General features: G+C 42.8%; 1 protein-coding gene across 1 annotated transcript in view; it reads left to right on the forward strand.

Annotated features, from left to right (window-relative positions):
• The window catches only part of LOC146677314 (connector enhancer of kinase suppressor of ras 2), a 67,088-nt gene that overhangs the window by 26,546 nt on the left and 28,299 nt on the right, over window positions 1-12,243 (forward strand). Inside the window, exons 6-9 of the mRNA XM_085420521.1 lie at window positions 685-804; window positions 2,818-2,877; window positions 3,011-3,079; window positions 6,911-7,057. Of these exons, the coding sequence (XP_085276647.1) occupies window positions 685-804; window positions 2,818-2,877; window positions 3,011-3,079; window positions 6,911-7,057 (396 nt within the window). The remainder of the gene's footprint in view (window positions 1-684; window positions 805-2,817; window positions 2,878-3,010; window positions 3,080-6,910; window positions 7,058-12,243) is intronic.

The raw sequence follows: 12,243 nt of genomic DNA on the forward strand, positions 1-12,243 counted from the left end.
TGCATGTGTGCTAGCATGTGTGTATGCACTACAAAGAGATGCTATGAAGGAGGATAAGCAGGGTAACAGTGTCTGTAAACCACCTGCATTCAATCAACTAAGATTAGAAGGCAAAGATAAATGAACTTGCATGCGTGACCGAGCACACAAACAGCCTGAAATATAGTCAAGGTTTATTTAGAACAGGCAAGGTGAGGCAATGCTTTTTGTGAGTGCTGCTTGGATTGGGTAATGTTGTTTGTATTAGGAATAGGCTTTAAGTGCAGTGTGGGGAAAAAATACAGCAGTTTTACAATTTTTCTTTTTTTGCTTGTTTCATTGATATCCAGGCAAATGTTACTGATAAAAAAAACAAATGGAAACTGTGCTCTGTAATTTAGACGTTAGAAAATGTCAACTGAACACCTCAGGCTGGCTAGTACGGCTGATGTGTTGTTCTGTCTGTGACGGTGTCTTGTGGGCATGCCTGCGGGCGGACTGTGACAGGAAACAGTTTGTGCGCTGGATTGATGGAAGTGGCGACGTGGAACAATCTGATGAAATAATGTCTGTTTCACCTCCTCCAGCTAGGTCACAGCATCCCTTGCGGCCCAAAACCAATCTCAATAACTTTCTGTCTTCCTCTTTTTCTGTCTTTTTCTTTCTTCCTGTCATTTTCCCTGCTCTCTTTGCCTCCATCTTCAGTGTAAGACCTTAGCAGGGATATGCGATCACATCATCTCTCTGTCGTCAGACTCTCTGGTCTCTCAGTCTGCCCATCTGGAGGTGGTCCACCTTACCAGCATCATGCCAAACGAAGGCCTGGTGAGGACCTCTTTGAAGATGCACACAATCAAACAAACTAAGGCTGTTTTAAAACTGCATATATCAACAAGTACTTTATTTCGACAATCGATTAAATTATATTTGTACTGTGAAAGGCAACCTGTAGTTGCATAGCATCTTCTAACCTAAAAGTCTTCCAGGAAGCACTTATACAGCTCTTAATTTACATTTTCCAGGCTCCAGGTCTTGGTTTATTTTTTGCAAGTATCGTAAAACTGTAGTCTCATAGAAAGCCCAGTCAAGTAAGAGTGCAGAATTTGGACCGGCGGTTTGAGTGTTTTGGTGGTTCTTGGCTATCCGGAAACTTTGTGTTAGCCTTTCCTTTAAAATGATCCATCTGTACAGTTGAAGTCTCACAGCAAATATTTCCTAACTAGGTCTGAAGTTCTCACTTTTCAGGTCAAAGGATAAATATGCAGCACTGTGCAGAGGTCTTGAAAATGCCAAAGAAGTTCTAGACAAAAAACTTGTATCCTGCCATTGTGTGCAGTGCATCCTGGACAAAAGTCAAACTGGTAAGCCTAAAAAACTATCTACAGCAGACGAGAAGTCATGTCCTTAAGAAATAGGAAAACCTCCAGCAAAGACCTGACAGAAGACCTGAGAAATGTATCTGGTCCTTCAGCTGATCCACCAACTGCTCACTGAAGCCTCATCAGAAATGGTCTATGTGGTAGGGTGACTGTCAAGGAAGGATGTAAAACAGAGAGAAACTGATAGCAAATTACACAAGAACTGGACTGAAAATATGTGGCAACAGGTCTGATGGAGTGATGAATCCTAACTGGAAATTTCTGTTCAAGTAATTTTCAACATGTATGTACACGGTGGAGGCTCTGTCGTGGTTTAGGCTGCATTTCAAGCCATTGGTGGTGTCTTATCTATCAATCTTGTTCTTCTTCTTTGATCCCTAGCTGGCGTTAGGCCTGGATCGGCTCCTAAGCCAATACGCCAATGGTGGGTGCCAATGGATGTCGAATTTCCTTCACTACTCGTTTCCATGCATGACGATCGTTGGCGATTGTCCTGGCCTTGTCGAGATTTATTCTGCAATCTCTGACGTCATCTTCGACCTGTTTTAGCCATGTTTTCTTTGGTGCTATTTGTTGGATTCTCCACTGGGTGGGTCGTTTACACCAGAAGAGTTGGTGTGGTAGTTGGCTCGCGTCCATTCGACACACATGGCCAAACCATCGCGATCTGCGTTTTTGAATTTGCTCCTCGATTGGTGGTTGGTTGTCGCACATCCGTCGGATGTCCTCATTTCGAAGGCGGTCTCGAAGTGATACTCGCAATATTTGCTGAAGGTAACGCATCTGGAAAACTTTGAGTTTGTTGAGGTCCACTTTGAGCACCGTCCACGTTTCGGATCCATAGAGTAGAATCGGCAGGATCAGTGTCCGGAAAAGGTGGATTTTGCTCGGGATGGAAATATTGGTTCGCTTCCGGTGTCTTGTCTATAAGGTGTCTGATTGGCAACAGCTTCATTTTTCAACGTGGCAATGATCCCAAACACACTTCCAGTACAGTAACAGCATACCTGTGTAGAAAATCACACAATGGACCTCTATCAGTCATGGATTGGCCTCTACAGAGCCTGGACCTCAATGTTATTAGAGCATTGTGGGATCATCTTTACAGAGAACAAAGCAAAGGGCAGTCAACGTGCAAAGAAGAGCTTTGAATGTCCTTCAGCAAGCCTGGGGAACTATTCCTGAAGACTACTTGTAGAAATTAGAATAAAGCTTGGCTAAGAGAGTTCATGCTGTATTAAACAATCAAGTTTGTCAGTATTATGCAAACTCTGTTTTTCCCTTATATTACTGTGTAAACCGCTCATAAACCGGTGCACCTATTTCCCATTTATCTAGCAAAATATAAAAACACGAACGGCAGCTCAAGACTTTTGCACAGTACTGTACATATGATGTATTTCCCTGTGTACTCTTATACTAAATCCACCCTGCCTACCTGTGTTTGCTTGCGCTTCAGGGGATGTATATAAAATCAACATATGATGGACTCCATGTTATCACCGGAACCACAGAGAATGTGAGTTTTTGCTTCACTCATTTGAAAGGTTGATGCTCCACCAACCCCAATATAACACCGATTTTGTTGCCTCAGTATTCGCCTAAATTTGTTTCCATTGTCTGTTTTTGTCCTCCATTTTTTGCCTCTGCAGTCTCCAGCAGATCAGTGTAAGAAGATCCATCCAGGGGATGAGGTGATCCAAGTCAACCACCAGACAGTGGTGAGCTAAAGACCTGCCAAACACAACACTGAAGGCATAAAAAATTACAGAAAAGGTCCTTTCCATTTGTTTCCACCGTGACTGCAGTCTTTTGTTCCCATTATGTGCTATGTTAAGGAGGTGCCAAGGTACATAATGTCTGCCGGCACCACCACTGCTGCCACCATGGTGCTTCCTGTCCTGTGCCTGTGTTGCTATATAGGCTAATTAGGCTAGAGGCAGGAGCAGATTATAGGGCAATTGTTAGAAGACCTTTATTCAGACCAGTGTGATTATCTGCTCACTCTTTCTGGAATTTCTTCCTATTGTCAGAAAAAAAAAACCCTGAAGGAGGCATCCTGTTTGAAATGAGAGCCCATGTTCCACTTTCATATGTGAAAAGCTGTATTCTGCCTATAACTCATCACATCAGAGAAAAGCAGAGAAATGGGCAGCCATTTTAAATGGAACGATGGCTTGTGAGGGCATGTGATTGAACGTGCCTATCTATTGCCTGTGCTGTCAGCTCGGGCACAAACAATTTGTTCCAGTGTTTATATGAGTTTTCTGAAGGGGGGAGTGTTGTGTCTGTGTGCAGACGTCTTTTGTCTGCTTTTTTCCCCATATGAATTTCCTTGTGCATCTTGATAGGTGTTGCTCATGCGAAAGCATGCATGCAGGGGCTTGGGAGCGGTTCTGATTGACATGTGAGGGAGGTAGGTGTTATCTCTGTCTCTCTCTCCTCGGGGTGACGGTGCAGATCGCACCCTGCCAGGCTCTCAGCTCCAACCCTTCATTACTCCCTCAGCTAGACCCTCACCACTCTGATACCTCACTCTGGGGTAGGAGATAAGCAGTGGGGGAAACAGAGGTGTGTGTGCGTGTACGGTGGGGGGGGCTGAAGCATTTGGGGGAGGCTGAGATGCTGAGGCAGAGCTGGGAGAGTTGGTGGGAGGGAGGAGGAAGTAAAGAGGGACTTGGGGAGAAGAGTAAGGGGATAAAAGAAAAAGAGAAGAGGGGGGAGAGACAGCAGAGGGAAGTCTCCAGTCAACACAGCTCTTCGTTCAATCCCAAATTGAGCTGCTAAAGAGTAAAGACGGATACACACCACCAGTAAACTGTAACTGTCAACAGCAATTGATAAGTTCATCTTATCAGCCTTCAAAGTTAAAATTACATTAGTGTGAATATGGATCGTACAAATTCCGTTACATTATGGAATCATCATGTAGGCCTATTAAGCAACAACGCTGCCTTCGTGTCTGTGAATGAGGGTTTTTGGAGACTCACTTCAAAACAGGGAGTTGTTTTTTTTAGCTCAGCTCGTTTTCTGAGGAAAAATGTGGAATTTGCTCAAATAAAAAACTGATTGTTTGAAGAGGCAGCATAATTATGTGGAGGTAATAGCATCTGGGAAAATAATGAAGACCCCTGGGATTTGAAAAAAGCTCTCCAGCAGCAGTTTATGCTCTGTTATTTTGGTAGGTCTCTCCCTGCTTCCCTTTGCTATCTGTGTATTTGGATAAGAGAGGAGACCTAAACTGGGCTGGTTACCAGTAGCTGTGTGAGCCCTTGTAGTTTACAATGCACTATGTTGCTGTGGAGCTTAAAGTCATGGAAGAAACAAAAGTTTAGCTTGATAAAAGTCGAGTTCAGCTCACTCGCAGTTTAGCTGCATAAAAATCAAGGAAAGGAAATCGAACCACAGTCTTATCAACTCATGTAGCTTCAAAACTACAGACACGACAGGATTAGCTTAGCATAGCTAAGTCAGGTGGGGGCAGCGTTTGCTTCAACAAACAAGATATTGCACTAATTGTTAAACTTCAGAAGCACTGATATAAAGGGGTTTTTTTTGTTTGTTTTTTTCTACATTTTGTCAGATTTGAGCTACCTGTTTCCACCATTTCCCAAGTGATTACACTAAGCTTGGCTAATTGTTGTGTGGTTATCACTTCATGCTAAACAGTTTGCTAGCAATCAGCTCAGCAGCCAAGCACGACAAGAATGTCCCAACATGTTGAAGTTTTCCTACTATAAAAGAGGCCAAAATGCTTAAATGGTAAATGTTCTGTGAGCGTACACAGCTCTTTAAAGCTTTGTCTAAAATGAGTCGACTTTTATTTCAAATCAGGAGCTGATTAATGTATCGTAAACAAGATTTAAAATCTGACCAGAGATTCAAAGCTAGCTTTCGAAGCTTGAAGGTGTTTAGATGACAGGAACTATTTGTTTCCACACTTCTGTTTGATAAATGTCCTTACCCCTCGCACAAGGATTTGAGCTTGAGCTCAACAGTTCACATTGGTAAATTACAGCACAGATGAATGGCACCAGTTTTAGTGTGTCCAGGAATAACCCCTTTTTGGTTTAAGTGGCAGGAGAGAACAGACAGCAGTAACTCACTTTGACCCAGGCTCTTCCTGCATTTGAACACTGACTGAACTCAGAGCTCTGAACTGGAGAGGGGGAAAGTGGACGCTACAGGCCGACACAGGCCATCATTATGTCAGGAATAAGGTCAGAGCAGCTCTGTCTCTGTGTGTGGCTGAGTGTGCATGCGAGTGTATGTGGCCTCTGCGGACATTTACAGTGGCTGAGACCAGTGTAGCCAATCAATGGCCTGACGACTACTTCGAGCTCTGGAGACAGGCCGGCCAGAATTGCTGCAGTCAGCACTCCTTTCTCTCTCTCTTTTCTGCATTCCTTAGGCCTAACTATACTGACTAAGCAACCCTCTATTTAAATATGACACTTCTTCTAGACCAGTGGGGCCACTGTGGTCAGTTTTTTGCTTTACTTAAGGCTACAAAGTTTAGCATTCAAACACTCTGTGTTGCAGCTTGTATGTTTGCAACTATTAAATCGGAACATTTTTTCCTTTTAGGTTAGACGTGCTTGTATTAGACTACATCGAATTTTAGCTTTGAGTTAAATAGCAAACTCTAAACTAATTTGGTAACTAGTTTCAGAAATTGCAAATTAGAGGTTTATTATAGATGGTATTACATGCACACCTGTGGGTTCTTTCCGGGTAATCTGACTTGCTTCCACAGTAAAAATGCATATTGGTTTAATTGGGGATTCTAAATTGGCCATAGGTGTGAATGTGACTGTAAAATTTTTCTGTCTCAATTTGTTAGCCCTGCCACAAACTGGCAACCCTGCCTTTTGCCTTATGACAGCTGGCATAGGCTACAGCAACCCTGTGACACTGAGTGCAGAAGAAAACGGACTGAAAGTCAACTTGGCTGGAAATCATGCTTGGAAAGTTTTCGGATAAGGCCAGGCACTAGTGAAAAATAAACTTAGCTGTCCATCACTGCGTGTCAACTAACCAATTTTGACCAATCACATTAACAAATCTTACAAGACAGACATACCAGAGAGTGAAAGCAGGTGATATTTTGAAAGCTAGCAGGTACTATTTAGGTAGGTATGAAGTTAGCATGTTAGATAATTCTATCTTTGTAGGGAATATTTGTGTATAACATGAATGGAACTGGCTGGCAGTGATGATATCTATCTATTGGACATTTAAAACAGAAGTTCCTCACAGGATGCTGGTTTGTCTAAGCTGTATACTAGAGCTGCTCCAGTGGCTTTTCTAATAATTTCTTTCATACTATTATTACTCTCTGTCTGGAAAAAAAAATGTATAATATGTCCTAGAAACATACACTCTTTTGGACAAGCAGTATCAAAAGCATGTGTGTGGTGGTTTGCAGCAGCAGTCAGTCCTATATCTGCTGCTGTGCATGGTGGTTTTCCACAACAGATTCAGATGAGCCTGATTCATTGTGTAGCAGTTTGCAGCAGTCGTTTCGGGAGCCTGGTATGTGTGTTTCTCAGGTGGGCTGGCAACTGAAGAACCTGGTGAATGCTCTTAGAGAGGACCCATGTGGAGTCATCCTCACGCTGAAGAAAAGGCCCCAGAACACCCTGAGCTCCACACCAGCTCTGCTCAGGAACGTCCGCTGGAAACCACTGGGCCTGCAGGTAAACACCAGCACAACTCACAGACGCATTAATGTCTCGCATGCTGACCGGACAAACGGTCAGACTCAGTTTGAAGAATTACTGTGACTAAAATGTGAACGGAGATGTCAGAAACTTGTATTACTTGTATTACTCCCCTTCTGTTTAGTCTCATGCATCCTTATCAGCACACTCGACAGCTACAGTGTAAATTCACATGTAGTAACCTGTGTAGTACTTCCATCTTTGACTCACTCTCACTCTTGCTTTTACTGCCCACACTCTGCATTCTGCTCCTGGCATTTTAAACTAATATTGTTTTAAAAGAAACTTATTCCCTGATTGACCTTGTATCAGTCCTTCCGTTGAGCATTTAAGAAATCTTTTTTACCATTTGCCACACTGCTGGCAGCGTTCAAAGCCATTCACAAATGCGTAGGCAGCTAATGCTCAACCTGAAGAGAATTTAGGCATACAGAAGGCTTGCTTTTTTTTTGTTAAACAGCAATAATGCTAAAAAATCATAGCAGTGGAGAGTAAACTACCTAATTAAATCTGCACTTTATTTCGATCTTGTGTAAAGGATGTAAATAGCGCAACGTGGCCTAAAGTTTTATGCTGGAGAGAAAGAGTTTAGGCAACAAAAGGTCATCCGAGGGGTCCCCATCCCACTCCCCTCCTGCTCACATTCAGATTTATTGAGACTTTAGTCCCGATTCATTCAACCTTTGCCCCAGAGATCGTCTCGTTGTCAAAGACGAGTAAATTTTTAATGTACTGTAGATCTTAAAGGTGGAACGCCTGTTTGAAGTCTCGCAGCTCGTAGTGGGTGTACACATTTCACTTAAGGGCAAATACTTTGTTAATCTGTCACTCGCCGCCCAGAAATATCACTGAGCAATTTAGGCACACAGAAAGAACGAGCTGTGCCGAGACGGACGGAGGGGTGAGGCGAGGGCTAGTCTGATGCTGCCTGAGTGCTCTCTGAAGCGCCAAATGTTTTGTCAAGATCCTGTGTTGCACGGCTGCTATTTTTATCTCAGCATCAGGCTAATTCATTTACATGCTACATGTATGCTTTGATCTCTGTTCAGCTGCTCTTTAGCTTTTTGAGGTTTTTTTTGTTTGTTTTTATTTTTTCGTATGCTCCTTTTTTATTCTGTGCTTTCTATGAGCATATAACTGCATTATTAGGTGGCATGCATGCAAGTGTATATTTATGCAGAACTTGCAGCTTCTGGGTAGCGATGTGCAATAGCGCTCAACTTCATCACCACAAGGTGAAAGATCATAACAAGGTAAAAGACTCTTCTCGTTTCCAGGTTGCTGCCTTGTTATCACGGCCCCCGAGTTGTCATCAGGAGCCTATTGTTATATTTATGCAATAGCAGGGGATTGTGGGAATTCTACTCTGATGGACTGCTTAGACATAAACGCGCCATGAGGGGCCCAGATCAGAGCGCAGAGATATCTGCTGGAGAAGAGAAGAAAGGAGTGTTTTAGTTTTGTTCTCTCTCAGAAAGACTGGATCTCTTAATTATTCATAAGCAACTACAGGCAGCTCCACTGGCTCTGAAACAAGAGCTGCTACTCAGCAAATACTGTAGATAATTCACTGAATCCAAAATATCTTGCTAAACAGCCTGTTTGTGTGTGAGCATGTGTGTGTGTGTGCGGTGGAGAGAGGTGGGTGTGCGCACATTGCTGAGCTTGGCCGCATGCACGCTTGTCCATCTGGGTGTCGGAGCAAGTGTGTTACTGTATGTGTTTGTGCATGCATGCGGAGAGATGATTCCCCGTCATCGGACCCGTTGCTCCTTTGAGAGGCGAGGGAACTGGGTCACTTCACTGTGTAAGCGCTGGTTTTTGGATGCATTACTGTACATGCACGCTTCCAAATCAAACACACATAGAGAAGACATGCGCACTCGCACCTCTGAGCTCAATTTTGGAGGATGAATTGTAAGGGCTGCGAAATTTAGCTGAAATGTGGCAAATGTACAGCTGAATTATAACTGAATCCACAAAGGAAACAATTTATCTCGGCATGTTATCATGTGATTCCAAGCTCCCGAAATCCTTCCATGGCAACGTCTTTTATTCTACTAAATAATGACATATCTCTCTCCTTTGCTCTCTCTCTCGTTCTTTCTATGTGTGTGCCGGTTTGTGAGCAGCAGGAAGGAGTAAAAGCAATTTGATGATTCACTGTCATTACATGTGAAAGGGTTTTAAAAGAGAACACGAGGATTACCGTGATGATGCATACCGCATGCGTGCATTCTTGCATGAATGTCTTCTGGGCTGCTGCAACATGTATGTGTTACTGAGAGCATCCACGTCACAGGTCACACATGCGCCACACGTTGTCTGTGACCCTGCTTTCACAAACCTGTTACATGCTCAGACATATAAACCATTACTCTTGATAAAAACCTGCTATTTTGAGCAACATGTATTGGCAGTGAAGCTCTTAATTGATTGGCTAGCTGAGTGCGAGGGAAGTTATTGATTTCTATTATTTTTTTAATAATCACAAGTCGTTCTTTTGGTCTGTTATTGTGCTGTGTGGTGTTTTCAGCTCCTAGTTTCATACTCAGTGCAGTCATATGAGTGGTATCAATCTCTTCATCTAACTAGAGGCATTAAAGCAAATAATTACATTTCTCCAAATGTCACACTGTTAATTTGACACATCGGTATATGCCATTTCTATTTTTTCCACATGGGCTTGCTTTAAATATAGTCACTGGCCACTTCATTATGTACACTTTGCTAATACTGGGGGGGATATTGGGCCATACTGACATGATAGCTTAAAACATTTGCAGCAGATTCTTGCACATCCTGTCCGCCGCATCCCCCCAAAAAATGGATCCATTTGAGCTTTTTGACACGGTGGGTTATCCAGCCATCAGGAGATGGGTACACTGTTGTCACAAAGGGATAGACATGGTCAGCAAGAATCCTCAAATAGGGCTGTGACATTTAAACAATGCTCAGTTGATAGTTAGGGGCCAGGAGAATATCTCTCATATTATTAAACCATGAGCTGCCTGAACCATTGATGCAAGGCAGGATGGATCCATGTTTTCTCATTGTTTCACACCAAATTCTGTCCCTGCCACTCCGAGTGTTGCAGCAGAAATCAAGACTCATGAGACCCGGCTGCATTTTTCCAAACTTCAATTATCCAGGTTTGGGGAGCCTGTGCAATTTGTAGTCTCAATAGCTTGTTCTTAGCTGAAAGAGTGGCATCTGCTTCAATGCTCGACGTGTTGTGCGTTCAGAGATGCTCTGCTGTATAACTTGGTTGTATACAAGAGATTATTTGAGTAGCATAAACAGCCATGCCAGGTTCAATGTCACTTAAATCACTTTTCTTTCCCATTCTGATGCTTGATTTGAACTTCAGCGGGGCACCTTGACCATGCCTAATTCCTAAATGCATTGAGTTGCTGCCATGTGATTGGCTGATAGATAGATTTTTGCATTAACAACCAGCTGAACAGGTTTCTATAATGAAGTGGACATGAGTGTCCCTCTGGGTCACAGTATGGCTTATTTATCATTATTTATCAGTCACTGTAGCTTATAACTTCTGTGCTTATGATTGAATGTTTATTATTTCAGCACATTTTAGATTTGTCTGTAAATGTTATAGCTGAGTTTAAGTTTAGATTAGTACTGTATTTTTCGGACCATAAGGAGCACCGGATTATAAGGCGCGTTAAGCAAAACAAAACAGTCAGATAAGTCAAACTTTACTCAACTCATTTTTCTTGCTTCCTCCACTTCCCTATCATTGATTCATTAATGTTCAATTCTCTTGCAGCTGCTCTATTCCCATGTTGTTGCTCAGTTGTTCTCGTGACTGAAGTTTGGTCTGTTTACAGCATCTTGCCATGCGATTGCATTTGTCCCTAACCATCGGGAACCCTCATGTTAACGTTTATCGGGTGTGAAAGAATTGCTGCACATTTCACGTATGTCAACATACTGATTGTTATCAAGAACACAAATTACTTGTGTGATATTTACACATCATGTGGAAAATGTGAAGGTGTGATGACAGTTTAGTTCTAGTCAAAACATGTTTATTGTGCTGATCGAACAGAAATGTTAGTGCAGATCTAAACTGTCCTCTCTCCGGGAGCCTGGTTCTGCTGGAGGTTTCTTCCTGTTAAAAGGGAGTTTTTTCCTTTTGCCAAGTGTTTGCTCATAGAGGGTCATATGATTGTTAGGGTTTTCTCTCTGGGGCGATCATGGCTCAAGAGTTTGCCTTGTAATCGGAAGGTTGCCGGTTCAAGCCCCGGCTTGGATAGTTTCGGTCGTTGTGTCCTTGGGCAAGACACTTCACCTGTTGCCTACTGGTGGTGATCAGAGGGCCCGGTGGCGCCAGTGTCCGGCAGCCTTGCCTCTGTCAGTGCGCCCCAGGGTGGCTGTGGCTACAACGTAGCTTGCCATCACCAGTGTGTGAATGACTGGATGTGTAAAGCGCTTTGGGGTCCTTAGGGACTAGTAAAGCACTATACAAATACAGGCCATTTTTTATTGTAGGATCTTTACCCCACAATATGAAGTATCTATATAAATAAAACTGAATTGAGTTGAATATGGCGTTACATAGCTTTATTCAATGGCATTATGTTGTTATTTTGATACACCAAAGGTGACTTTCCTGATATTTCAGCCGGGTCAAATACTGCCATTTCATTAAAGTGTGTAATATCAGAAATTACACACAAGGTGTCTTTTTGTGCCAGTGTGGGCGTCACCTGTTTTGGGCCAGTTCCACAGTCTCACTGTAAAGGACTGCTTGGTGTCGCATTTTACTATATTAGCACTTTTTAAAAAAACTTGTCTACAACCAAGGAACAGGCAGGAAACGACACTCTGACATATCAGGCAGTGCAGCAGTGTTTGACATCCGGATGAACGATAAACGGCATGGCTTCCTGTGAAACATGGACGCTTTTTATACTCTAACACACCAAATTGTCTGCAGTGGATAAGGCCTATTGTGACTTGAAAATTACAGGCTCACTGAACTTAACTCAGTAAAAGAATCCAAGGAATGGTAAAACATTCAATTTAATAACTCCCCTTTTTTGAAACATTCTTAAGCGTTTAAGGCCTTTACTTTGTCAAGTGTGTGTGTGTGTGTGTGTGTGTGTGTGTGTGTGTGTGTGTGTGTGTGTGGGCTA

Source organism: Rhamphochromis longiceps, linkage group LG2 (assembly GCF_057381845.1).
Source record: "Rhamphochromis longiceps isolate RC_006_pf linkage group LG2, R_longiceps_female_GT1.1, whole genome shotgun sequence".
NCBI classification, from domain to species: Eukaryota; Metazoa; Chordata; class Actinopteri; order Cichliformes; family Cichlidae; genus Rhamphochromis; species Rhamphochromis longiceps.